This window comes from Rousettus aegyptiacus, unplaced genomic scaffold (assembly GCF_014176215.1).
Source record: "Rousettus aegyptiacus isolate mRouAeg1 unplaced genomic scaffold, mRouAeg1.p scaffold_m13_p_2, whole genome shotgun sequence".
Lineage (NCBI taxonomy): Eukaryota > Metazoa > Chordata > Mammalia > Chiroptera > Pteropodidae > Rousettus > Rousettus aegyptiacus.
In genome coordinates, this window is record NW_023416295.1 from 156748237 (window position 1) to 156773865 (window position 25629).

At 46.4% G+C, this 25629-nt stretch overlaps 1 protein-coding gene across 4 annotated transcripts in view; it reads left to right on the forward strand.

The window, feature by feature from the left end:
- The window catches only part of VWF (von Willebrand factor), a 123704-nt gene that overhangs the window by 84763 nt on the left and 13312 nt on the right, over window positions 1-25629 (forward strand). For all 4 annotated transcript variants that reach the window (XM_016162761.2, XM_016162763.2, XM_016162762.2 and 1 more), the window contains exons 35-45: window positions 2513-2733; window positions 3928-4120; window positions 4316-4657; window positions 6350-6549; window positions 12485-12587; window positions 13000-13074; window positions 14303-14407; window positions 15542-15747; window positions 19491-19640; window positions 22676-22786; window positions 25018-25198. In XM_016162761.2, the coding sequence (XP_016018247.2) occupies window positions 2513-2733; window positions 3928-4120; window positions 4316-4657; window positions 6350-6549; window positions 12485-12587; window positions 13000-13074; window positions 14303-14407; window positions 15542-15747; window positions 19491-19640; window positions 22676-22786; window positions 25018-25198 (1887 nt within the window). The remainder of the gene's footprint in view (window positions 1-2512; window positions 2734-3927; window positions 4121-4315; window positions 4658-6349; window positions 6550-12484; window positions 12588-12999; window positions 13075-14302; window positions 14408-15541; window positions 15748-19490; window positions 19641-22675; window positions 22787-25017; window positions 25199-25629) is intronic.

Here is a 25629-nt window from a genome sequence, read left to right on the forward strand (position 1 = left end):
TTACATTTAATAATCATCATGTGCAGAGATACTTTAAAACTATAGAAATGTACTTTTATCCACTAAGTTTAGCATACATTTATGATCCTTTTCTGAAGCAATTTTTACTGTGATATTTGCCAAATAGTGATCAATTACTAGCTTTATTTATTTTCTTGCTCAAATGGTCCTGGATTTGACCGCTGGGGGTCTTTTCAGTTGGGTCCCTGTGTCCTTTTGACATGTCACATCTCTTCCTTTCTCAGACAGAAGCCCGGATCATTATCCACAATATGTTTATATATTGGTTTAATCCCAGAATATACAAAAAGTTGTCTCAGAATTGCTAACCGATACTTTTAAGAAAAACAAATCTACTAACCAGACTACAGTATTTGTATATGGTTCATTTTGTCTTTGGCCTTGGAATAGATAGCGAATTTTTCCCCAGAGTTATTAAGACTTGCCCCCTCCCTTCAGTATAGTCATTTTATTCATTACCATTAGTTTAATTTCTTTCTATTTGTATTCCATTTTGGATTTCCCTCATACCCATCCTTGCTGATTTTTAAAATTTATTTGTTTTTGTACTGTGAAGCATTACCTTGGTTCTAAATGTCAGAACACTACAGACAGGTATATAGACAGCCCTCAACTTACAGTGGTGTGACTTAGTGATTTTTCATCTTGACAGTGGTGTGAAAGCGATAAACAGTCAGTAGAAACTGCACTTTGAATTTCGATTATTTCCAGGCTACTGACATGCAGTGCGTAGTCTCTTGTGATGCTGGGCATCGCAGCGAGCCACAGCTCCCAGTCAGCCACACGATCGTGAGGGTAAACACCTGGTACCTTGCAGTGTATTCATTGCGTTAGATGATTTTGCCCAACTGTAGGCTAGTGTAAGTGTTCTGAACATATTCAAGGTAGGCCAGGCTAAGCTATGATGTTCAGGATGTTAGATGACGTGTTAAATACATTTTTGACTTATGATAGGTTTATTGGGACTTAACCCTACTCTAAGTTGAGGAGCATCTGTTCTCAGAAGTGTCACTCCTCTCTTTCCCCCACACTTTCTACTCATTCCCACCTGTTATTCCCTGAAGGTAACCAATGTCATTCATTTCTGGTTTATCCTTCTTTACAAATGAGCTTTGCTTTTAAAATTAAAAATATATCCTGGGAATCCTCCCCATCACTTCAAAGAGAGCAGAGGAGGTAAGAGAGGTTCACAGAAGTGACATAATTTATCTATGGTCACAGCGCAAGCAAGGGGTGGAATGGAATTCCATCTCTGAGTTTCCTGGCTCTGAAGTACCCATTTCACAGTAATAGTTTATCTCACAGTGGGCAAAGCCATTCTCACTAACTTGTCAGTTGTGGGATAACACTATTTCTTTGCCTTGCGACTTATTGCATTCTCCTAGCAGTTGGGGCTAGATGCCTTAAGACTTGACAGCATTCATAGCTAGAGTATTTGGGGGTCACTTAAAGCATGGCCAGCAGCATTCAGTACAGTCCCTTGGAAATGACCAACTGCCCAGGGACTTAGAGGATTTTGGGTGGAAGAGCTCTCGAAGAGGCTGCTCAGCTCTGGCAGATGGTGTATCCAGACCCATCATTGGTCACTGTCTGTGCTGCCTTGATGTACAGGTCACTCATGCAGGTGGAGATTGCCCAGGCCTGGCTGTGAGTGAGGGACATTACTGCGGCCTCACCGACTCACTGAACTGCCTCTCATTTCTTGGGCTTTTATTTACCACCACTGTAGATAGAGTCATGGTTTGTTGGGAAAGCTCATCTCCAACTTCATTTAGGTCCATGATCAGCTTTCAAATTACATGTGGCAGTGGTGCCTTCCATGAGGAAAATTTTAATGAATCATCTTACAGAGGAAAAGTGATTAGTATTCCTAGATGGCGTTTTAATAGGAACCTTGAGAATTTGCCAATTATGTGAATAAACGAGTGGCCAATGAGGCAGTGCTGAGACCCAACCATTTGTTTTGGCTTTGGAAATATTTCTTGTGTGAGATCTCTTAAGGAATCAAGTCAACATGGCCTCTTGTACCGTTAGTCACTTGGCAGCTGAAAGGTTACATGTGTCTTTAAGTGAACTTTCTTTACAATGAGATCGTGAGCTCATGGTTTGCTTAGCTTCTTATGATTTCAATGAGTCAGACACCTCTAAATTTTGTTTCCTGGGCCAAGGCATCCCTGTCGAGTAGAGCACTCACTTTGCACATTAAAATTTTTCGGAAATACAAGTCTATAATTTGCCACATTTTAATGTAATACTTGTCCTTCTAAACCTTCTCTAAGAAAATATTTAATGTATCACTTATCTAAGCTGCTCTCCCTCACAGTATCTCAGTTTCCTAATCTGCACAAAGGAAGAGATTAGACTATAGGATTTCAAAGGGCCCTTCCAACTTGCAACTCTACTTTCCTACGTATAACTTGGTAACACTGCCTCTTTACATGTGTGAGCGTCTGGGTAATGTCACATCCCTCTTTTGCATTCCCCCGTCTAGGTGTGTGTATGGGCAGCTCTACCCGGCACATCGTGACCTTCGATGGGCAGAATTTCAAGCTGACTGGCAGCTGTTCATACGTTCTGTTTCAAAACAAGGAGCAGGACCTGGAGGTGATTCTGCATAATGGTGCCTGCAGCCCTGGGGCACGGCAGGCCTGCATGAAATCCATTGAGGTGAAGCACAGTGGCCTCTCGGTTGAGCTCCACAGCGACATGGAGGTGAGAGATGCTGTCTGTGGGTCTCAGGGCAAGGCAGCAGCAGACCTTGGGAGAGCCACATGGCCCTGGTGGCAGTTGGTTTTAGTTGGTCCTCCTGTTAGGGACTCAGCTTTCTTCCTAGCTAGCACAGTACCACTTAGGAGGGGCTCGTTGCCATCTCCCTCGTTTTGGTATGATTTCATGTTGCTCTGGGCCCCGATGTGGTACCAGTTTTAGGTAGCATTAAATCGTGAATTTGGTGCCAGTTTTTGGTGCTGGTAGAACAACTGCGGTTGACACCCGTGCTGTTTGCCCAGCAGGAATTATAAGCCTAGCGCCCAGGGCTGTGAGAGTTCCAAAGGAAAATATTTAGTGCCTAAATTAGGGCCTTTAGAGAGATATTAGGGGCCTAAATAAAAAGTATGGCTCCAAAATTCAAAAAGAAAACTGCTAGACTGATTTAAATGAATGTTGGATTAAATGTTTACAAAGGTTATTTTATGCCAACTTCTCTTCTTGCTCATTTAGAAATCATAAATATTTTATTATGTGAAAACAACCTATAGGTTAGATCTCATTTTGTAAGAATTCTTGAATATGCACCAATAATTGCTGAACAATCATAGCTAGTCATATATTAAATGAGTAATCACAGCCAAAACATTTTAAATTAAAAGGAGAAACAGGCTTCTAAAATTTTTACAGCAAAAATTATTTTCATTGTGTGATGTGAGTACATCTTAACATGTTTGATATGATGTATAGTGGGGCTTCCAAAGAGCTTCTAATGACCCTCAAAAAAAAAAAAAAAAAAAAGAAAAGAAAAGATTTGGAATAGTCCAGGTTGTTAGATGTTCCTGGAGGCACCGACCTGATGAGCTGGCAAATGGCAATTTTTCAGCCTCTCCTGAAGGGGTCGTCCTCCCCTGTGGAGTGCACACAGAATCAAGGTTCGAAGTGCACTTTAACCCACAGCTTTCAGGTTCCAGGTGCATGGCTCTCTGTACAGTATTACAATAGCCTGTTCCCCCACCAACTTCGGCAAAGCTCCTTTATCTTAGAAAAGCTGCCAATCAATATCAGGGTTTGTGGATGACACTGGGGTTGAGAGTGGCAAATGTTGGGGACTGTTAGCAACTTGAGGAAGAAACAGAGTGAAATTCCAGCGTTCCTTAGTGCTGTGACAACTGACGCGTCATTTTCTTCTTTGGGCAGGTGGGGGTGAATGGGAGGTTGGTCTCTGTCCCTTACGTGGCTGAGGACATGGATGTCAACATCTATGGTGCTATCATGTATGAGATCAGATTCCATCATCTCGGCCACATCTTCACATTTACTCCACAAAACAATGAGTTCCAGCTGCAGCTTAGCCCAAGGACCTTTGCTTCCAAGATGTATGGTCTCTGTGGTAAGAACTTCTTCTCGACTCCCCTGTTTTATGCTTATAAACCTTCCTTGCTCTACTCTCAGGACTCTTGGATGCTTGTATTTCTGGGTCTAGGAGTAAGATTCAAACACTGGTGGGGGCGGAGAATGGCCAGGTCTCTGGTGTCAACGTGTTGGTACCCGCACCTACCAACATCGCCTTTCCCCGTTTCCATAGGAACCTGTGATGAGAATGGAGCCAATGACTTCATGCTGAAGGATGGCACGGTCACCACAGACTGGAAAGCACTCATCCAGGAATGGACCGCCCAGCAGCCGGGGAGGTTGTGCCAGCCCGTGGCCGAGGAGCCGTGTCCTGTCTCCAGCAGCTCCCACTGCCAGGTCCTCCTCTCGGCACTGTTTGCTGAGTGCCACAAGGTCCTCGCTCCGACCACGTTTTATGACATCTGTCAGCAGGATAGTTGTCACCAGGAGCAAGTGTGCGAGGCGATTGCCTCTTATGCCCACCTCTGTCGAAACAACGGGGTCTGTGTTGACTGGAGGACAACTGATTTTTGTCGTGAGTATCTGTAAGAACCCCTAAGAAACGTGAATACTGACTAACTGTGGGCTAGCTCAACTTCTCTGGGACTCAGATTTTTAACTTGAGTAATGAAGATCAAAATCCTGCATTTCTTAATACCTGGGGTTCTGGTTAGGGCCAAAGACGATGGTAAATATATAAGTAATTTGGATGTAGAATTTCAGTGTATAAAAGCACGATCATTTCTGCTCAGACAGATAGGATTTTAATGTATTCGACACACATCAGCAAAGGACAGAGTACCCAGTCACATTGAATTTGTGATCCCACCAAGCTGTAGCAAAGCCTCTTCGAGTAGGCCATGCCCTACTCTAATTCTGCCATTTGAATACCAAGAGCTTCTTAATTATAAATACTGTAGGATTGCTAGTGTAGCAATCTCCCCTTCAAGGGCAGCTTTCCTGCTTAGACTTGGCATTTATTTCTCTTTTAACATGTAGAGGATACCAAAATGAACCAGATATGGCTCTAGCCTTCGGGGAATCCTAGAGTGTTAAAAACACTGAACTATAAAATTCTCAATTAACCAATATAATCCCTTACTTTTTTTTTTTTTAAGGAAATCACTATGTACAAGCATCTTGGAGCCTCAGAGTTTATTCTCATAGAGCTGTCGGCAGCTGTAAACTGGGACTGGAGGGTTGGGCGTCCTGTTTCTAGCTCAGCTGGTGATGGGCTATTCTCTTAGTCTTTATGGATCTGAGTTTCTGCATCTTAGAATGGGGTAGTTGGACTAGGCAACCCCAAGGTTCCTTTGAGTTCTGGTTTTCTGGGTGCATGTGGCTGATACTGCCTCCTTTCAATCTGCCTGCAGATCAAGGGGCAAATGTTAGTGTCTGAAATACCCATAGCATCTTCTCTGCTTATGAGTTTCTTTACCTCCTGGTTATTTATTGTGCATATCTAGGAAAGCCCTCGGTGCTCTAAATACTTGGAGACCTTCTCTGCCGCCTGCCTTGGCACCATGAGAACCTGAGAAAGGGGTTGAGCAGGGCCAGAGTGGAAGAAGTGAATCACTTTATAACTTCCTCTCCAGCCACTTCTTTGTAGCAGTGGATTCCTAATTTCAAGGGGACATTTTAAATATTGAATATACATATATTCAAAAGAAAGATCTGTAGAACTTCCTAAGGACACACAGGTTCACATTATTAGTTGGGATTACATTGGCTGCAAGTAACAGAGAAATAAAATTCTCTGTCACACAACTAAAGAGTAGGAAGTGGCTCTGGTTATTTCTGGGCCTCAAACTGGGTGCCCGCTTTTTTGCTCTGCCCTCACTCGGGTGTGTTTTTTCCTTACGGTTTAAGACGGAGCTCTGGTTATCCCATCCAGGTTTCAAGAAGCAGAATGGGGCAGGGGTGGAAAAGGGACGAAGGCATGCATAATTGTCTTTTTAAAAAGATTCCTGGAGGCTGCGATAGGATTCTGTGCCTCCTCTTACAGTTCATTGCTCAGAACTGTGTTACGACACTGCACTTTGTTGCAAGGAAAGTTGGGAAATGTGGTCTTTATTCTGGGTGAAGATGGGGGAAATTAAAATCGGTGGAAAGCAGCCATCTCTCCCCCAGCAAGTCTGTCCGATGGTCAGCTGCCTGGAGCTGGCTGTGCTTCTGCTCTCCTCCGGCTAGTGTGAGCCGTCCTGAGAGCTTTCTTCTCTGTCTGCAGCCATGTTTTGCCCACCATCCCTGGTGTACAACCACTGTGAGCGTGGCTGCCCCCGGCACTGTGAGGGCAATACGAGCGCCTGTGGGGACCACCCCTCGGAAGGCTGCTTCTGCCCCTCACACCAAGTCATGCTGGAAGGCAACTGTGTCCCCGAGGAGGCCTGCACCCAGTGTGTTGGTGAGGATGGAGCCCGGCACCAGGTAGGAGCCCTGGCCTCTTACCCCCATGGGACTGCTTCGTTCTGGGGTCAGTAGGATGCGGGGTTCACCAGTGATTGGCCCCTTCTGACTCTGGCAGCAGGGGTCAACTCTTAAGAGGGTCATTGAGGGGTAGGGAAGCAGTGCGACACAGTGGCTTTGAAGTTAGATCTCAGGTCAGATCCTGAGTGTGTCATGTACTAGTTGTGTGATCAAACACCAAACTGTTAATACTTTGTTAACAACACGTTATTCCTGCGACTACTATTTTTACCATTACGTTCATGTAAGCAGAATGCTATAGGAGCCCAGGAAGGTTTGGGAAAACAATATTTTGCGTGAGGTTGTCTACCATTATTAAGGTACCATGTGTATTATACCATATGCCATTATTAATATACCATATATATTATTTACCTTGCGTTGTACTAGGCAGTAGATATTCATTATTTCAACATTATTCAGAGGTGTGCTTTGCAGGGTATTCACAGTGACCTGTGGACAAGAGCGTTTAAAGTACACTGGCTAAACAAGTCAAACGGGTTTTCTTTTTTATTGGAGGACTCTGGAATTTTTAATGGACTAATGTACATTACAAATATTGGATAGGGTTTTCGCTTCTCGAACTTACCTGACCGTGGGACTTGTGTGTGTGGTGGACAAGTGAGTGTGTGTGTGCATGGGCGTGCTCACCCAGCAGCCCCTTGGACTGGGATTCCACAGGACGGGCTGGATATCTTACATCATCTCATAAATTCTCACAAAACCTCTGTGAGAAAACCAAGTCTCAGAGGGCTTAGGACCTTGCCCATGGACACAGTTCGTAAGTGATGGAGTTGGGAGTTAGACTCAGAGTTGGAAGTTATGCTGACCCCAAAGAGCTTGCTCTTTCTGACATATAAAATTGCCCTTTTGCTTGTTTTTTATGGGGCGGGGTGGGGTGGGGAGCTGATTTGCTTGGAAGTTATCAATTCTTCTACCCTGTAGAAGTTATAAGAGTTATTGAGTACATTTTGAAAGCATCCTCCCCCATCTTTTCCTAAGAGGGAAGTCATAACCCTTCAAAGATGACACCATGTATATTCGTAGGACTTGGGTCAGCACATGTCTGTGCACATGTGCATGACCCAGAGCATGGTGGAGAGAGGAGCACATTTGGCTTCTAGCAAGAAGAATGTGTTTGGTGATCATGAGCTGTACCTAAGACCTAACATCTCCATCATCACCAAGGAAGACTTTTATCACTAAGTGGACCAGGTTTGGTGACTTCCCACTATGTTTAATCACACCTAGAACTCATAGTAAGGCTAGCTAACCAACCTGGGGAATGAGAAAACAATGTTAGTAACTACGCTATTGCCATCCCTGACATTGTAAGCCAGGAAATGGACCATTTTATTTGATTTCCCCAAAGCTCTGTGGAGTCATTATGACATGTTCCATTGAATGGATGAGAAAACTGAGGCTCAGATGGCGTGAGGTGATAAAATTGGCATTGGTATTCACTATACTAGGTCACCCCATAGTGTCCTAGCCCTGCCACCGATCCCATTGGAACAGTGAGCTGATCTCTGAGCTAACTGAGCGTCCAGGTCAGCATGGGCGTGCATTATGCTGTTACTTGGGTGGCCCCATCTGCTGTTTTGTTGTTGGGCACAGTCCCAGTAGATCCTGTTTATTCTCATGGCAGAACAGATAAACTAAGAGGGAAGCCGCCTCATGCTCTACTGCTGCATTTCAACTTGCCACCTTAAGTAGCTTTGCCGGTACCACAATATTCCCAAACAAGTCGATGGAACTTTACAGTGTTCTGATTTGCACAGCTCCTGAACTCCCACTGGGCTCCAATGATGTGTACTGTTTGCAAGAGGTACTAGCACCCAGCGGTAATTTCAGACTGGTTTTACTGGTAGTGGTAAGAGACTGTCAGAGGGAGGCAGGAATGGTCTTTACCCTTTCCCTTGACATCTTGAGAAGTCAGATCAAGTTTGCAAAACACGTCCGGCTCTGCGAATGTCAGCTGTGTATGCACGCAGGGTGCCGAATTGGAAGCTTATGAATTCTGTCTCGGTGTGTCTATCCTCCTTTCCTTCACGCCTCCTCTCTGACTTTATTTCCTCTTTCACTGCTTCCTCGTCTTCGGTCCCACACATTGGAATATATATGTTCAAGTCATAAAAGATGCTTCCAAATAGTGCAATATTTTTGACATAGAAACAGTTTCATAAATACATTTTAAAATCAAGTAACATAAAATTAATCAAAAACTATGAGGGGAACACAGCCAGTTTTAGTTATTTCAGAAAATATAGTTTAGATGGATAAAACAAATATCCAGCCACCTGCAATTGCTGCTTTTACTTTCAAAGCAGAGTAAGAATAAAAATCTAATATGAAGAGTATTTTCATTAAATGAATTTTTTGAAACTGAAAAAGCTTAGGAAACGGTCTTTAGGGAAATAAACCAGGGTGTATATAAATCTCTTGTGGTGACTTTGGAAGGGCAAAATATTTACCAGTTTCCATAGCTCTTGTTTAGCTTACAAAGCGCACGCTGAAGACGTGAGCCTTTGTAGCAGCCCAGAAGAGTTCCAGGCTGTGCACGGCCGGCCCTGTCTCAGCATTGGGGGCAGGGGCGCTGGGCAGGGCAAGCACGGCTCAGCTCAGGGCGCCATCACCCAGAAGCCTAGCGCCGGGAGCCTGCCTTCCCTCTCTGGTCTCTGGTGTTCTGGAACTGGCTCAGTGCTTATGCATTTCATTTGCATCCTCCCTCAAATCCTTAGCTGTGGTACAACTTGCTTGTGTCCCTTCCCTGACCTTGGGCTTTGAAGACTTCGAGGTTCCCTTACCACGTTCTCTGCAGCCCATTCTGTTGTCATCTCAGTTTAATCTTTAACTCCAGCTACCTCTCATACCTGTTCTCCTGTCCCAGTAATTGTCACATCCTGGCCCTGGAACCTGGGAGGTGAGACAGGGCTGCCTGGAGTGGGCCCGTGCTGGTGCAGGAGCGCCATCTGCTGGCCTGCTTGCTGCATGGTCTGGCAGGTTAAGCCCCTGTAGAGCTGCTACTGGCGCTTTTAGCTCAGCCTTAGGCAGAAAGGGCTCTTTCAGGGGCCTTAGCGTCTGTCCCTTGCCTCAGGTAGGCATCATTAAAGCTTCCTGGGGAAATGAAAATCCCTGGAGGAGGAGGTTTTGGTCATCTATGTGGTGCTACCCAGTCTCAGGAGAGTTAGAGAGTTGTATTATTCTTAAGTTTAGATATCTGAAACCCACAAAAGATTGACTCTTTTTAAAGTCTCTTTAAAAAGATAGAAAAAGAGCTCAAAACATATATAAACTATGATATTCTTTTTCCTCGTCTCATCACTTTTACCACTTAAAAATCTAACTACAGACCCCACGGTTTGCTGTTTTCTTGGCATCACCATCAGTGCAAAGAGCAGAAACGGGGCAGGGCCCAGAGGCCTGCGGAAACGGGAGATGTTCCCACAGCCTGGCCCTCTGTTCCCGTCTCTGAGGCCAGCGCCCTGGGCCCCTCGCGGGGTCTTCCCAGCCCCTCGGAGAAACACTGGGACTGCAGTCCCCGCTGCCTCTGCTGTGGTTTCCCATCCCTAGTCCTGCCCTCCTCCCCCCTGCTGCCTTCTGGGTGTTGGCCCTTATTTAACTCTCCTCTCTCGGAGGCGGAGGCGGGTCTTGCCTACAAAGCTTCAGGGCTGCCCCTTGCCTATGGAGTTAAGCGCGCGACCTCCTCAGGTGGGCGGGATGGGGGCGGGGCGTTCTACAACTGTCCTCTGGCCCACAGGGACGTTCTTTCCTCTGTACTCTGCCTGGAATGCCGCCTCCTTTCTCCTGTTCCCAGGTCCTTCCCACCCGTCACAGGATCACCTTCCAGAGGCCTCTCCAAGCACCCCAGCCCTGGTGAAACCTTCTGTGCCCTCCTGTGGTTCTCTTATTTTTATTTTTGATTTTTAAAACCAGCTTTGTTGAAGTATAGTTTACAATAGAAGAAACAGTACAGTTTTGACATAGGTACATAGGTGTATTTCTGTAAAACTGTCACTACAATGAGGACAGTGAACATTTCCATCACCCCAGAGGGTTCCTTACACCCCTTTTTAATACAGCCCCCTCCGGCCCCCATCCCCATCTCCTGTCTCCAAGCAACTACCAGTCTGCTTTCTGTCACGATAGATTCGTTTACATTTTCTGGAATTTTATATACATGGAATCATACATTCCTTTTTGGCCTGGCTTCTTTCACTTAGCATCACGCTTACAAATTCCACCCATGTAGTTGTGAGTTTTGAAAGTTTATTTTCATGGCTGACTAGTATTCCATAGTGTGGATGTATTGCAATCTATTTATCTCTTTCAACTTTTCATGGATGAGTCTTATTTCCTCCACTTGACCGTCAGCCGTTGGAGGGCTGTGATAGTTTGTATTCTGTGCCTGTCACTCCCACAGCCCCAGCAGCATGACCTGCCCATGGTGAGCACTGTGACTAATGACGAGAGGTGCAGTACAGAGAGCTCGTGGTGTCTGGGGCCAGCATGTCAGGTTCACATCCTGGATGTGCCACCTGGTCACGGTCCTTCTCTGTGCCTCAATTTCATCATTCGGACACATAGGTGAAAGATACTTAGCTGATAGGATTATTATAAGAAATATAAAATGAATAAATGTAAAAAGTCCTTAGAAAACTATCCTGAATATGTGTCGTGCTAGTTGTTACGGGGATGCAACAGAGCCTGGTGTTAAAAGGATAAGTTCAGGGTTCAGATCTGAGTTTTGCCACTGCAATGGTGGGACCCTCAGCTTTCTCACTTGACAAGTGGGGGTAATAATAAAAATGTCCTCACCTTAGGGTTACAGTGAGGATTAAATGACTGTTTTACATAAGGCCCTTAAAACAGTGGCACCCAGTAGGTGCTCTTCCAGTGTCGGTATTATTCACCGAGCGAGTGGGAGGTGTCAGAGGGTTTACTCCTGGAGGAGGAGGGACAGCTGGGGTCGGCACTTCACTCAGCCCTCTGTCCTTCCTCTTCAGAGGGCTGATTGCTGACCATGGGAACGGGAGGAATAAGTGAGACCTGGGAACTTTGTAGAGGCCTTTGAGCTATTGGATAAGAATGGTTCATTTAGGGGCAATTTAACTTGCATTTAATTTTAACTTGGAATTTAACTTGACTGAGTCTAGAGGGAGACCTAGTGCTGGCTTTGCTGTCCCCAGGTGTGCTAGTCACGGTCCACACAGCAGCCCTGTGAGGCCGGCTTGAGTGCCCTCACTTTACAGCTGAGGAAACGGAGGCACGGAGGAGTGCCGCCCACACAGAGTTCAGGTCTTCCTGAGTTCAGAGCCCGGATGCAGCTGGGCAGCGTGCATCTCTGAGAAAGTTGCTTTACTGACTGGGTGAACTCCCGTCTGAAAAACTGCACTCAGGTCTCTAAAACCACTTCCAGTACCAACACTGTGACGAGTCTGGGAGTTCTGCTGTTTCCCCTTCAACTTTTCCTGCCCATCGTCAATTCCAGGTCAATTCCAGAAGTAAATGGGATCTTTTCTCAAGCTGTGTCTGAACTTCTCCTTTGGTTTGGGATATGGACAATCGTGTGACATAGGAATTCTCATTTTCTTGCTTTGGTTGGTTTCAGCGCCACCATCTGAGAAGGCTGCAGTGAAAGCTCCCACATTTTCTTAAATTTGTAGTTTGTCTTTCCCCTGAGTTTACAAAGCAAACGGGCTGCCTTGCTGAATGCTCCTAACTTTCCTTCTGAGAACCTGACACTGCCTTTCAACTTGGGTTTGTACGTCTGTGCAGCCCTGACAGGGGCGTGGCTCAGGGGAGGTCCAGCCAGGGGTGGGGAACCGACTTCCCTGGACTCCGGAGTTTTGTGCCCCAGTGTCCTGGGCCCCCTCTGAACCTCGCTTTCCCTCAGTTCCTAGAAACCTGGGTTCCGGACCACCAGCCCTGCCAGATCTGCACGTGCCTCACAGGGCGGAAGGTCAACTGCACGTCGCACCCCTGCCCCACGGCCGGAGGTGAGTCCGCCCTCCCCTGGCGCTCCTGGAGGAAGAAGGGCTCACTTGAGGCCCAGTAGCCACCAGACTCAAAGGTGGATTCTCTTGGCCCTGCCTGCATTTCTCGGGCCGGCCCACCCTTCCTCTCTCTGTCTGGGTGGGCTCCTGATTCTGCACCTGGAGTAGCTGCCCTCAGAGGTTAACCCTGTCCCACTTCGGTCCCCTGACACAGAGTCCCCTGGAGGGCACATTCAAGGGGTCAACAGGACACACTGGGGGAGACTCATTCGTCAGCGGTCCCATGGCTTCATACCTCATGGCCTCTGCACAGGGCCTGTGCTGGGTTCAGTGGACGAGCGTCTGCAGCATTTTAAATCCTGCTCCAAGCTGTACCATGATTTATTTCTCTGACTTCTACGTCATTCTTCTCCAGCTCCCACATGTGGCCCTTGCGAAGTGGCCCGCCTTAACCGGAATGCAGACCAGTGCTGCCCGGAGTATGAGTGTGGTATGTTTCCCACCTTGGCCATTTCTCCCGGGCTCAAACCGCAGCCCATCCGCAGGTGAACAGTGGGCGCTGCAAGGCACAGGGTGTGCGAAAGGAGGTGGGAACGGGCCGACTGGATTTCCCACAAAATGGAAAGACTAACCTCTGGAAAACAGAATTTGCTTCTTAGTGAAATTCTGCAGTGAATCATTAAATGTCAGGTTTGAAAGCATTAAAAAACGAAACAAAACGGGGTAATTGCTGGTGGAGGGAGGGGCACAAAGACTTACTGGAGAGAAAGTCAAAGTCACCCGTTGTCCTTTTCTTTCCTGAGGATACTAGACTTAGAGAAGCCACACACAGGGCACTTTGATTTCAGCAAGTTATTTGTCGAAGGGTTTCATCATAGGCTTGCAAACTGTGTAGTGAGTAATGGGCTGAATAATGCTATAATTAAATGAATCCAGAGCTGATGGGATTATGGTTCCCATGACAGGAGCTCTCTGTTGCTCCGTCCCTGTCCTGTCGAGTGTTTATTAATTGTGCGGGTGAAGACATAAACCACGCTTGTAAAATCTGCGGTGATGAAGATCTTTGAGGGAAAACAAATAGATCAAGGGATAGTCTAAGGGTCTAAAAAAAAGGTTAATTTATGGAACTTATTTATGCTGATGAAATTTATTAGGGTTAAATAGAAGTCCGGTGGGGCAAGAGATCTGACTTGAGAACAGCTCGTGTAAGATCGGTCTGAGAATGTTAACAGTGGAGAGGACCGGGGGATCATTTAGTTCAAGCCCCTCATTTTGTAGACGTTATTGAGCTTCTACAATGCCTTCATTATTTCATGACATCCTTAGACCGACTCTATGAGGCAGAGTTTCCACCTTGCAGAAGAAGAACAGAGGTCTAGAGGTTCAGGTGACATGGCAGTGATCTGGAAGTCCTAGCAGATGATAAGAGTAATCAATATGAGCTTATCATATTGACTTGGATCAATGTCTCACTCTCCCTTCCCCCTTCCCCCTGTCCCGTCTCTGTCTGTCTGTCTGTCTGTCTCTCTGTATCTATCATCTATCTATCTCTTCCCCTCCCCTCTACCTCCACCTCTTTCTGTATCTCTATCTCATCATTCCTATCTCCCTAAAAGAGTAGAAATCTGCATGAATGGGAATGTAGGGTGCCACTCACTTGTAATACAAAAGTAAGCCTGCTGAACTCTGAGTGGACGTCTCTCTCTCCTGGCCCTCAGTGTGTGACCTGGCGAGCTGTGACCTGTCCCCGGTGCCTCACTGTGCAGGAGGTCTCCAGCCAATACTGACCAATCCTGGCGAGTGCAGACCCAACTTCACCTGCGGTAAAGCCTCTGTGGTTAAGGAGGGGGTACTGCAGCCACTCTTCCCTGGCCTGGGGAAGGTGTCCTGTATGCTGCTTAGCTGAATCTGGGGTTGGGGTACATCTGGAGCAGAGGAGTTAAGGACACCTTGATTAAATCCTCTAAGAATCCTTCCAGCTGCTCGCTGCTGAAAGCATACCAGGTGCTTCCCTCCTGGGCTGTACGACAAGGCAGATCTGAGATAAAGAAGCCTCCAGATCCAATCTTTATTTTGTCCCATCCTCCTATACACCATTGAGAGGAGGGAACATTCCCTTGCTTTGTCCTCATCATTGGCTCTTACTCCCAAACAAATTTATAGTTTTTCACCCATCCATGTGTTTATATATTTAATTTCTAAATACTATAATTTAAGCATAGGGTTGGACTCAAGTAAGACATGTCAAAAAACCAAATTCTGTATTTAGCTACTGAGGATACCCACTTTAAGCCAAGCAGAGTTCTTGTCCTATTGATTTAGAATCTCACTTGAGTTCCTAGGTTTAAGACCTTGAGGGTGGGAAGAGAATACTGTATTTGAATGAGGTTGTGAATAGACAGAGGACACAGGATGGGATTAGGCATTCATAAAATGACGTTGTGGATTTGAGTGATTGCTGTCATTATTTCACCGAACCTTGTTGGATGACCTAAAACTGCAGGGTATTGTTCTAGGTATTGAGTTGGAGATAGGATCACATAAGTTATCAGAATATAAAAATGCCTACCAGCTCATAGTGTGCCCAGGCCTGTCTGGATGTTAGAGATTCTCCATCCGCTGTCTCTGAGACTCAATAGCTAGAAGGGCCCTATCTCTACCAGATGTGCATGGCAAAATGATAAAACGGGCACCAAGCAGCCTTCATTTCTCTATTAAAAGTCCTAGCTTCACGTTTCTTTTTTTGATTAATGTTCTTATTTTTCTGCAGACTAACTGCTATTTGGTATGATTGAATGTCCTGCAGCCCCTGAGCAGAGCTCTCGCGCAGTTCTGATTTAATATTCTGGGTCTGGAGTTCCCTGGGTCCTTATATAATAGCTGAATACTTATAGACCTTGGCTAAGTGCAGTACTCAGTGTGGCAGGACAAGGGTGTCACCTCATGCTGCCCCTCAGCCTGCAGGAAGGAGGAATGCAAAAGGGAGTCCCCACCCACCTGCCCCCCGCACCGGACACTGACTCTTCGGAAGACCCCGTGCTGTGATGAGTATGAGTGTGCTTGCAACTGTGTTAACTCCACGGTGAGCTGCCCACTGGGGTACCTGACCTCAGCTACCACCAATGACTGCGGCTGCACCACGACCACCTGCCTCCCTGACAAGGTAGGAGCTGCTTAGCTGTGGTTGGGACGATGGCCAAACATCTGCTCCTCATGGAAGATTTGCCTTCCTTTCCTAACTGTGTGCTATGTGGCTTGGTGGGTGAACAGTTAGCATTCCATCTCGGTCTAATGGAAATTTACAGGAGGTGTTTTTAGAGACCCTACTATGCATTCAGCATGGCTAGGTGCTGAGGTTACAAACAAGATATAAGTTCAAACAAGGTACAACATATAATCCCTACTGTTAAAGAGCTTATTTATAGGTTAATTAAGGAAATAATATGATAAAATGAATTAGTTAGGGGCTAGTCGATACTCATTTGTTAATTGCTATCCATCGATCTATCCTTCATTCATCCAATATTTACCAAGAAACTACCATATTCTGCCAGAACTGGTACTGTGTTGGGTGCAATGGGAGAAATGCAAGATGTAGTGTGTTTACAATCTTGTTAGTATATGTAAGACAATAATCTATAAACTGAATACAATAAAGTGTCAATTTTGGTATATATATTAAGTTCAAATAGCAGTCATAGGGGAGAGATCCACCAAGATGAGCCATCATGAGCCAGAACCGTAGCAGGAAGACTTGAGCATTGTTGTAGCTACTGGATTATTGAGGGCGAGTCAGGGAATGAACGCCAAAGAGAAGCTGCACGGATCTTTCCCAGGGCTTGTCAGAGCTAGAGCAGACACCCGTTTGCCCGGAATGCTCCAGACCTCTGCTCCGCTCTGGCTTCTCTTGCCGCTCAGGTTTTCTAAGCCCCAAGGTTCTAGAGAAGTGGGAGCATGTCCAGGAGGCAGCGGTTGCTGCTGCTTGTATCTCTGTTCTTTCTCCTTTTCACCGCCCTCCCCCCAACTTGCCCTTCTTCTATTAAAGTTCCTTTTGTCTTCGTAATCTGTAGCAGGCCACCTCTGTTGTTTATGCCTTTGGTTTGTTGAAGAAACTGGGTCATTCATCCTATAGCGTGCCATGCGTTCTGGATTTGGCTGATAGTTTTCTTACAGGATTGCTTAGCGCACTCCCCTATCCCTTGCATTTCCAGTAAGGCAGAGGTTAGATCTAAAGGATTCATGACATTTAAGTTTAATTTTAGGGGGCAGGAATACAGTGTTGGGGATGCTGTGAGCTTCCTGTTGCCTTATTCCATGAGGCATTTCATGTTCAGTTGTCCCCCCCTCCCCCACCCCACAGGTAGGACTGATTACTGGGTTTAAGTGGTATCAAGCTATTTCTCCCTCCCGAAGTGTACCCCATCAACCGTTTAACTAATAGTTTTAATATTCATTGATCTTTTGTTGCTTAAGATTTATTGTCATTGAGAGTTGCAAAACGGTGACATTTCTCTACTTCAGCCATTCTTGTGCATTTACTAGCTGGGATTCTTCTATAAGAACTTTCCTCCAACTGCACTTGGTTACCCTGAAATAGAATTACCTTAACAATGGCAAGATAAATGCTTGATTCTTTTCATTTACCAATTTTCAAAGCAATGAGTTGGTGGTAACCAAAGAGATTTTTGGGTTTTATGAACTCGTGGATGCTTATGTATTCGATATGTTTTGATTCATCATAACATTGATTTAATACTCAAAATGAGAGCCCCTTCAGGTTGGCTCTGAAGCCCTCTGACATGGCCTCATTACCTGTCGATTGCTTTCTTGCTTTCTGAAACAAGTGTTCCACGTTGCTCTTGGACATTTCCCGCCCCAGTCCTTGGATCGGCCATTTCACCAGAGTCCTGGTACCTCTGAGTGAAATGTTATTTAGACACTGTGATCTGGATATTAAGGATGTTTATTGCTTGTGGGTCGTCATTGCCTCTAGACCTTTTTGGTGAGCAGAGTTTGGAAACATATATTTTTAAAGAAGATAAAAACTCCTAAGTTCATGGTGATATGTGTGGTTCAAATTTGATTATAGAGTTTTACTTCTTTAATTTATACTTATATCACTTCTAAGTTGGAAATCTTGGTTTCCTAACATAATAAACATAATAACTTATTTGATTAACCTTACAATATGCTTAAAATAGTTTCAAAAATAACAGTGCCAATATTGATACCAGTAATTTAAGATTACTGAGCGAGGTTTAAGATTTCATTGCATTACTCCTTGACCTAAAAAGAAAAAAAAAATAACCTATTAGGGGTACATGGTCAAAATACTGGTTTTTGAAAATAATTTGAAATAATTATTTTTTCTGTGTGATTGTGCCACTGAAGTCAATCAGATATTTCAATTTGTTTTCCATTTTTACTTTTTATTTCCTTTTTGATTTAATGTTTCTTATGTAAAGGATATAAATGGTTCTACAACCCAAGATGCATTTCCAGAATTCTCACCTCTATACCATTTCTTCTACCTTGTTTCGTTTCTTCTCTCTCCCCTTTAATTTATAATTTTCATTAGTTTTTGGTATATCCTTCATTTTTTCTTTTTGAAAATATGAGCAAATATATTTTTGTTGCAACATATTATAAATTATGTTGTGAATTTTTCTTTTTCCATTTAACAATATATACTAGAATAATTCTATGTCAGTATATACAGATCCACCCTATCCCCTTTTATAACTGCATAGTTTCCATTGCATGAATGTGCCTTAGCTTATCAAACAAGTCCCCTTCTGTTGGACATTTGAGTTTCTTCACTCTTGCTATTACTAATAATGGTATAACAGGTAGCCTTGTACATCTGTCACTTTTTTTTTTTTTTTTTGCCTGTGTGTTTTTGGGATAAATTCCTAGAAGTGATATTCTGGGTCAAATGGTAAATACACACACACTAAATATTGCTAAATATCTAGTACGCTAAATATCTATGTAAATAGATACTGCTAGATATTGCTAAATTCTCCATAGGGGTGGTATTATTTTCTAGCAGACTTCTCAATAGAAGAACAAGGATTCTTATTCAATGAGTTGTTATACAGAAATCAGAACATAAGCAGATAGAGTAATCATTTAAAAATATTTGTCCTGCTATTATGTGAATGAAGGTGGAGAACTGTTTGTAGCTTTGCAGCTCAGATTTGGGATTAATTTCAAAACTGGCATTGTCTCTTGATCAAACAGCTTCCTCAGCACTTCATTCCTGTAAAATATTACAGCCCAGGCTTTATACATTCTGACCCAAACCAGTCTTTGTAATCTTATTTCACACATCCCTTCCGTAGCCTGTAGTTCTTTCCAATAGGATCCCTTGTCTCTCAAACAAATCCCATACTCTGTGCCTCAGAGTCTTTGCTTGTTATGTTCCTTGTCATTTGTGAGTGTCAAAGGAACACCCATTCATAACTCCTGCTTAATCCTCCCTCATCTTCAGACCACTCCTGACGGGACAGAAGTCTATATGTGGATACGTTCCAAGTTCTAGGACATAACTGGGTCTGAGAATTAGGGTGTAGCATTCTGTGTGACATAGGAAGGAGTTAAATGCAGTTAAGACAGCAGTGAAACCAGATCAGGGCAGCCAGGGTGTTGTATCTGGGCTCAACAAAAGGCCACTCTCAGGGTAGATGGGAGATGGCTTTTCTAAGGCTGGTAGGCAGAGGAGGGAAGAAGGGAAAATCTACTTGACGAGCATCCTGCCCATGAGCAATGTGGGCAGAGACCACGTTGGTTTTATTTATGGCTGTATTCTCAACACCTAGAGAAGCTTCCAACACATAGGGATGTTTCTAACTTCTTGTTTAGGTGAACTGAACGCGTTCACTTATGGAAACCTCCTGTCCGCAGGTTTGCGTCCACCGAGGCACCGTCTATCCCGTGGGCCAGTTCTGGGAAGAGGGCTGCGACACGTGCACGTGTACCGACATGGAGGATGCGGTGGTGGGCCTGCGTGTGGCCCAGTGTTCTCGGAAGCTCTGCGAAGAAAGCTGCCAGTCGGTAAGGGGCGCAGAGGGCCTGGGCACCATGCGGAGCAGTCGGGGTAGGGAAGCGCGGGAGGGTATCCCAGGAAGGGTCAGGAAAGCCCCATTAGCGACCTCTGGTTCCAGGCGATGGTGAGGGGGAAAGAGGGCCGTGGGGCTGGGTAAAAGAAGCACGAGGTAAGGATGGCGACGTTATCTTTCTGTGATTCAGTGCTTGGCGAATGGTCATACCTATTGTGTGGTCTTGAGTCTAGAGGACTGTGGAGTTGGTTTGAACAGAGATGTGGATTAAATGCCTAGAAAAGAGGAATTGAGTTTTTTCCCCATCTCTTCTCTCTTTAGACGTCACCTTAGCCCGTCCCTAGAATAGATATATGTTCTGAATTTTGAGATTGTCCCAGTTTCAATGTCCTATGGTGTTTTTACTTACATTGGTGATTTTTCAGACCGTGCTTATAATTTGAAGTATAGAAAACATGACTACTGTTCCCCTAATTCAGTTTTTAATTCTTCTTTTGGTGGCCTGCCCCTAAGGCTCCTATGTGTTCTGGGGATTCTATTCTTGCACATTTAAGGGAGCAGTAATGTGGAGGGAGAATTGTTGGTCAAATTCTGCTTGTTGGTTTTAATGCTATTATGATTACTAATGCAATATCATCAATAGATCGTGATGATAAAAGAAGCGTAACCAGGGTAGACAACTACATACACTTTGTGGTTGCTTTTGTACATGTTAACAGCAGAGAAAATAGTGCTCTTGGTACTGTTTTGGAAATATATGGTTTGATGATGGAAAGGAGGGCCTATCCAGAAATGAGGAGTCTATTCAGTTCATCGGCTGTCTCCGTGCAGTGCTGGTACTGAGGAGGAGTGGAGTTGCTAGGCAACTTCAGGAGAGGATGATGCTGTGGTATCTAGGTGTATCTTTTGGGAATGCGAGGTTTTGGAAACCTGTTCGTCTTTATCTCCTCCCATAGGCCATGGGAGGCGAGGGAAATAACTCACTATAAAGTAAAGAGGTATCTGTTTAGAGGTCATTTTTATAAAATTGGTACTAAATCTATTTTGTGTTTCAGTAGGGGGTTTTGATTGCAAAGTGTACAATCTACTCAAGCTAGATGAAATAGAACTCTCGAAAATAAGTGCAAGATATATAACTGGTTACACAGCATTTCCCTCCATTTGTACCAAGTCCCCATGTCTATGCTTCTCAGTGCCTGTTTTCTCTAGCTCCTCATTGCAGGTCAACTTCCTCTGGGAAGAAGTTTTGCTTTCCCATCAATTTCATTTGTACATGGCTTTCTTGAATCTGGCTTCAACTCAACATGACTTTTCAGATCCAGGGTTAATCCCTGTCCAATGTGACTTACTCAGTCTTTGTGTTGATAGATAAACTTCTCAAAAAGAAAATTGATGGGCTCAGTTCAGCCTACAGATTGAATCTTCTGTTCAGTTCCCACTCTGGTCCAGTCAACTTTTGTGCAAGGTGCAGGCCGTATGGTAGAAACTTGGTTGTCTGGAGGCTATTGGATCAGGAGAAGGGTCTGTGATGTATATTTTGAACAGATACAAGCTTGATGATTTGGAGGGGTGCAGGAAAAGAGAGATGAACATATAGAATGAATCCTGGTTGGGCAGCAAGAAAATGGGGGATGCTGGAGGTAGAGAGGAATCTTAGAAAGACGGCAGCCAGGAGATTTGGAGACATGGCTAGGAGGACCTGAGCGTGAGAGGTTGGTGGGGTTTTGGGAACAAAGCATCTGTCCTGGGAGTCATCCATGATATTTGCCCATGGCTGAGGCAGCCGAAAACATGAATAATACCCAAATCCAGGTCACCCAGCACTCCGAGAGAGGTGCACAAGAGCAATGCTGGGTCTGTGAAGTTATTGATGACTCTCCTCTTGGCTCCCTGAGTCTTTGTTTCTTTTATGGCACTTTACCTTATATTAGAGGGTGTCTGTGTAGTATCATCCTAATTTGTTGGCTCCTCCAAAGTTCCTAGTACAACATAGATGCAAATAAATGACTAGAATGTTAGCTGATAAAAGACTGGGGACAGCTCACTGGGCACCACTGTGACGTGGGTTGGGATGTAAGTAGGTCCCATGGAGGTGATGTAAAGTTGAGCCAAGTCTCTGGAGTGCTCACATTCCCCCAGTGAGGGGCACCAGTGTTATGTGCATATTCCGACTTGTGCCTGCGTGTGAGTGTGCTTGGGGAGCAGAGCAGGCTTGGCATCCTCGCCCATCCTGAACAGCTGCAGGCATTCCTTCTCTCTTAGGGACAGAGCTTCAAGATGAAGCCCAGTTCTGGGTTCTCTCCTCTTGGCACTTGGCGCGATCACACGTGTCATGGTTTTGCCTATTCTTTGTACATTGCTTCAGAGTTTTCAGTGGAGGATTTCAACCCAGATTCCTAAAACTTTGGTTGGAGGATCTCCGAGAGGCCTTCCAAGATGCGAGATGGGCTGGCAGACTTTCAGAATGCTGGCCTCTCTGGCAGGCTTTCTGGAGAAGGTGGCTCTCTTGTTCTCTCATTTCCTTGTGCCCCATAAACTGCTGGGTAAACTACCTGGGAAAACCTAACTTTGCGCGTTGGTGGGAGATCTGGGCGCCGAGGTGCTCATCTCCTACAGACAGTTAGCCCCGTTAGCACTGAGACTGGATCCCAGGCATCCTGAATGTTTCCCTCCAGTCAGTGAGGTGCCCTAGATTTGGCCGTGATAAAGATCAGGTCAGCTAGCTGCTGCAGAGTGAACGCTGGGCTGTCTTTAATAATCCTGTGGGCTGGATATTGATCTCAAAGTGGAAGCTCTCAGAGGGCAGGGCTGTCTCTTCAGCTGGTGTATGACCTCACTTAGTGACTCAATGGTCGATGCTCCCTAGGTACTTCTTAGCACAATCCTGAGAATGGTGGATGACAGAGATGCAGATGTTCAGTCCACCTGTCTCTCTGCAAAACCCCAAGCTCAGTACACCTGTGGAGCAGATCAGCACACCTGTGTCTCTGCTGCTGGCCTGGCCTCACTCTGTTCTTTGTGTTTTTCCAGGGCTTCACGTATGTCCTCCATGAAGGCGAGTGCTGTGGAAAGTGCCTGCCATCTGCCTGTGAGGTGTTGATTGGCTCACCACGGGGGGACTCCCAGTCTCACTGGAAGAACGTAGGTGTGGGCCCCAGGCTGGGTAGGAAGGAGGGCAGTGACCTTTTGAGCCTGGCTGTCCATTCTGTGGTCCAGCGCTGGCCTTGGTTTCATCTGTAAAATCAGAGCTCATCCTCTGCCCTTTGCTTTCCCCACAGGGGTTTGGTTAATCCAGGGTTATCTGAAAGTCAGCTGGGCTTCCTGTCTTGTGGATTTTGGGAGAAGCCCAGTTCCCTCCCCGAGAGCTCTGTGAACTCCTGAGGGATTTATGTGCTCCTGCTTTCCTGTGAATCTGGGGTCCTGCTTCCCTGAGCAGTTGGTACAGCGATGGCCTGACCACCCCGCGTGTGCCGTGGGCCTGCCATGCCTCCAGACTCCACAGGTGGCAAGTGCCATTCTGTACATCAGCCCCGTCGGGGTCCTCTGACCTCGTCACTGATTTCCATCAGGGAAATTTGTATCCCAGAGAAGCAAACAATATTTCTGTTCCCCAAGTCCCGGAGCTATTTCTGCACCTCTGACTGCAGCGTCTTGCCATGTCGCTAGCCCCTCATCTCCCCACACTTGTCTTCTCTGCCTGGCCCCAGCCCCAGCCAGATTCGTTCTCCTAAAGCAGAGCGGTCAGCCATCTCCTGTGTGGCCCTCGGGCTCTCACTTTGGATGCTTCTCAAGCCCTTTTCTGAAGCATAGAGGATTCTGTCCCCGTGGAGTTTAGTCCAGAGGCCAGGATGGTAGCAGTTCTTTTACTCTGATTCATGAGGTTGAAGCGGGGACTTCTAGGCCCTGGAAGCCTCAGGAGGCAGGTGCTGTAAGGTGCACCTCTGGGCCTCCCCCTTCTGTGTTCTTCCAGTAAGACCCAAACGCACTTTGTTTAGAAAGGAAGGCACAGGGTTCACCGTCTTACCCTGAACCTGTCCGTCTGCTACCCAGGCCCATCGCCTTGCTCCTGCTCAGTGACAGCAGGATGACTCATTGAGTTTCTCCTCATTGGTTTCCACCTCCCACTTCTGATCCAAGTTACCTGTGGATTTTCCTGCCCTGTGTCCCTCCCCCACCCTTTTATTTGTTCTGCTCCCCGTCCATCCTGGAATCGGGCAGGTTTTACCCCTCCTCTCCAGGGCCAGGATCCAGCTCAGATTAGAGGCTGTTTCCATCCCGGTGGGGGCCGACAGCTGATCCCTTTGGGGTTCAGTTTCCCTGCCCTCCTCCCACCAACCCCAGCCCCTCGCTTTCCTTCAGACCCTCATCAGGGACTATAAAACATCAGGAGACCTGAGTTTCTCTCCCCCAGTTCAAGTCTGTATCTTACCTATGAGACTTGGGTATCAGCAATGGCTCTGCTGCTGCTGCTGCTGAGAGTATGTCAGGGACCAGTGAGGGTGGGTGGGGATGGATCCTCTTGACATAGCCCATGGCTAAGGCTCAGCAGGTAAATTACCAGAGGGGAGAGGTCTGGACTTTGGGGCCAGGCCTGCCCTGGGAACATTTGGTCAGGGCGAGTCAGAGTTGGGGTGAAGAAAGTGGCTACGAGGGTCTGGCATTTTCTGCTCCTCATCTGGAAAGAGAAGAAAGTGAGCAGGAGCCGAGAGCAGCAGGTCGGGCCCTGCGGGCGGGGGAGTGCACCCACTGATGCATCTGGACACTGTCGCACACAGACGAATCTCCAGGCGGAACCTTCGCCGTGACTTTTCTGAGTCATGCTCTGGACACGCTCAGTGCTCTTTGCCCCTGGAGCCAACTCTTGGGGTCAGGCCACCTATGCACAGCCCGAGAAGCTCAGGGACAGGTTGCAGGGCTGAGAGGTCAGACGCCAGCACCCCAGTCTCTGGCTGTCTTCCCGTATGAGTGGGCCGTGGGTTGGGGATTATTCCTTATTTCCTTTGTGTCAGCCCGTGCTCCTGCTTCCCAGTGTGAGTGCCCTGGCGTCTCTGAGCTCAGCTCCCAGCCAGTGTTAGGTGGGGCAGGGAGCATCCCAGGCTCCCCTCAGGTGCTTACTCAGGTGGCAAAACCTGTGTCTGTGGGAGAACACATGGCTATGAGCTACGATCTCGGTCAGGGTGACTTTGACCCAGACTCACTGCAGGACCTGGAATGAGCCAGTTCATGCCCTCTGTGGGCCTCGCCCTGTGGGTGGGGCTTCGACAGGAAACTGAGGCTCACCTCCAGGGCCCAAACCAGCTCTCTGGGGGAACAGTGCGTGCCCCACTGGGATGTGACCCTGGCCTCGCCCGACTCTGGCGTCCTGACTCCAGGTTGGCTCCCACTGGGCCGTCCCAGGAAACCCCTGCCTCATCAACGAGTGTGTCCGCGTGAAGGAGGAGGTCTTCGTGCAACAGAGGAACGTCTCCTGCCCCCAGCTGGATGTCCCCACTTGCCCCACGGGCTTCCAGCTGAGCTGTAAGACCTCGGAGTGTTGTCCCACCTGTCGCTGCGGTAAGGCATGCCGTCCAGGGGCCCACCTTGGAGCCTCTCTTTCCACTAGAGGCTCCAGAATTGGTTCCCTTTTTAGCAACCCAGGGAAATGGGCAGGATTAAAATCTCCCCATCCACTCCAATGCTTTTGTGATGACCTTCAAGAAATTGTTATATTTCTCTCGTCTGTTTCCTGAAGGTCATCACCGTGCTCAGTGATGGCTTTATACCACTCCCTCATGTCATCCTCACGACAGCCAGCCGGGTGAGGCGGTGCTGCTACTGCCTCCACTGGCCCCTGTGAGTTAGAGAGCCGTAGACCAGGCTCCTCTGACTCTAGGGACCGCCTTCTCTATCATTTGCTGTGTTCTTGGGAAAGGCATTCCAACCCCTGACCCCTAACCCTGCCAGCAAACAAACAAACAAACAAACAAACAGCAACAACAAGTTCT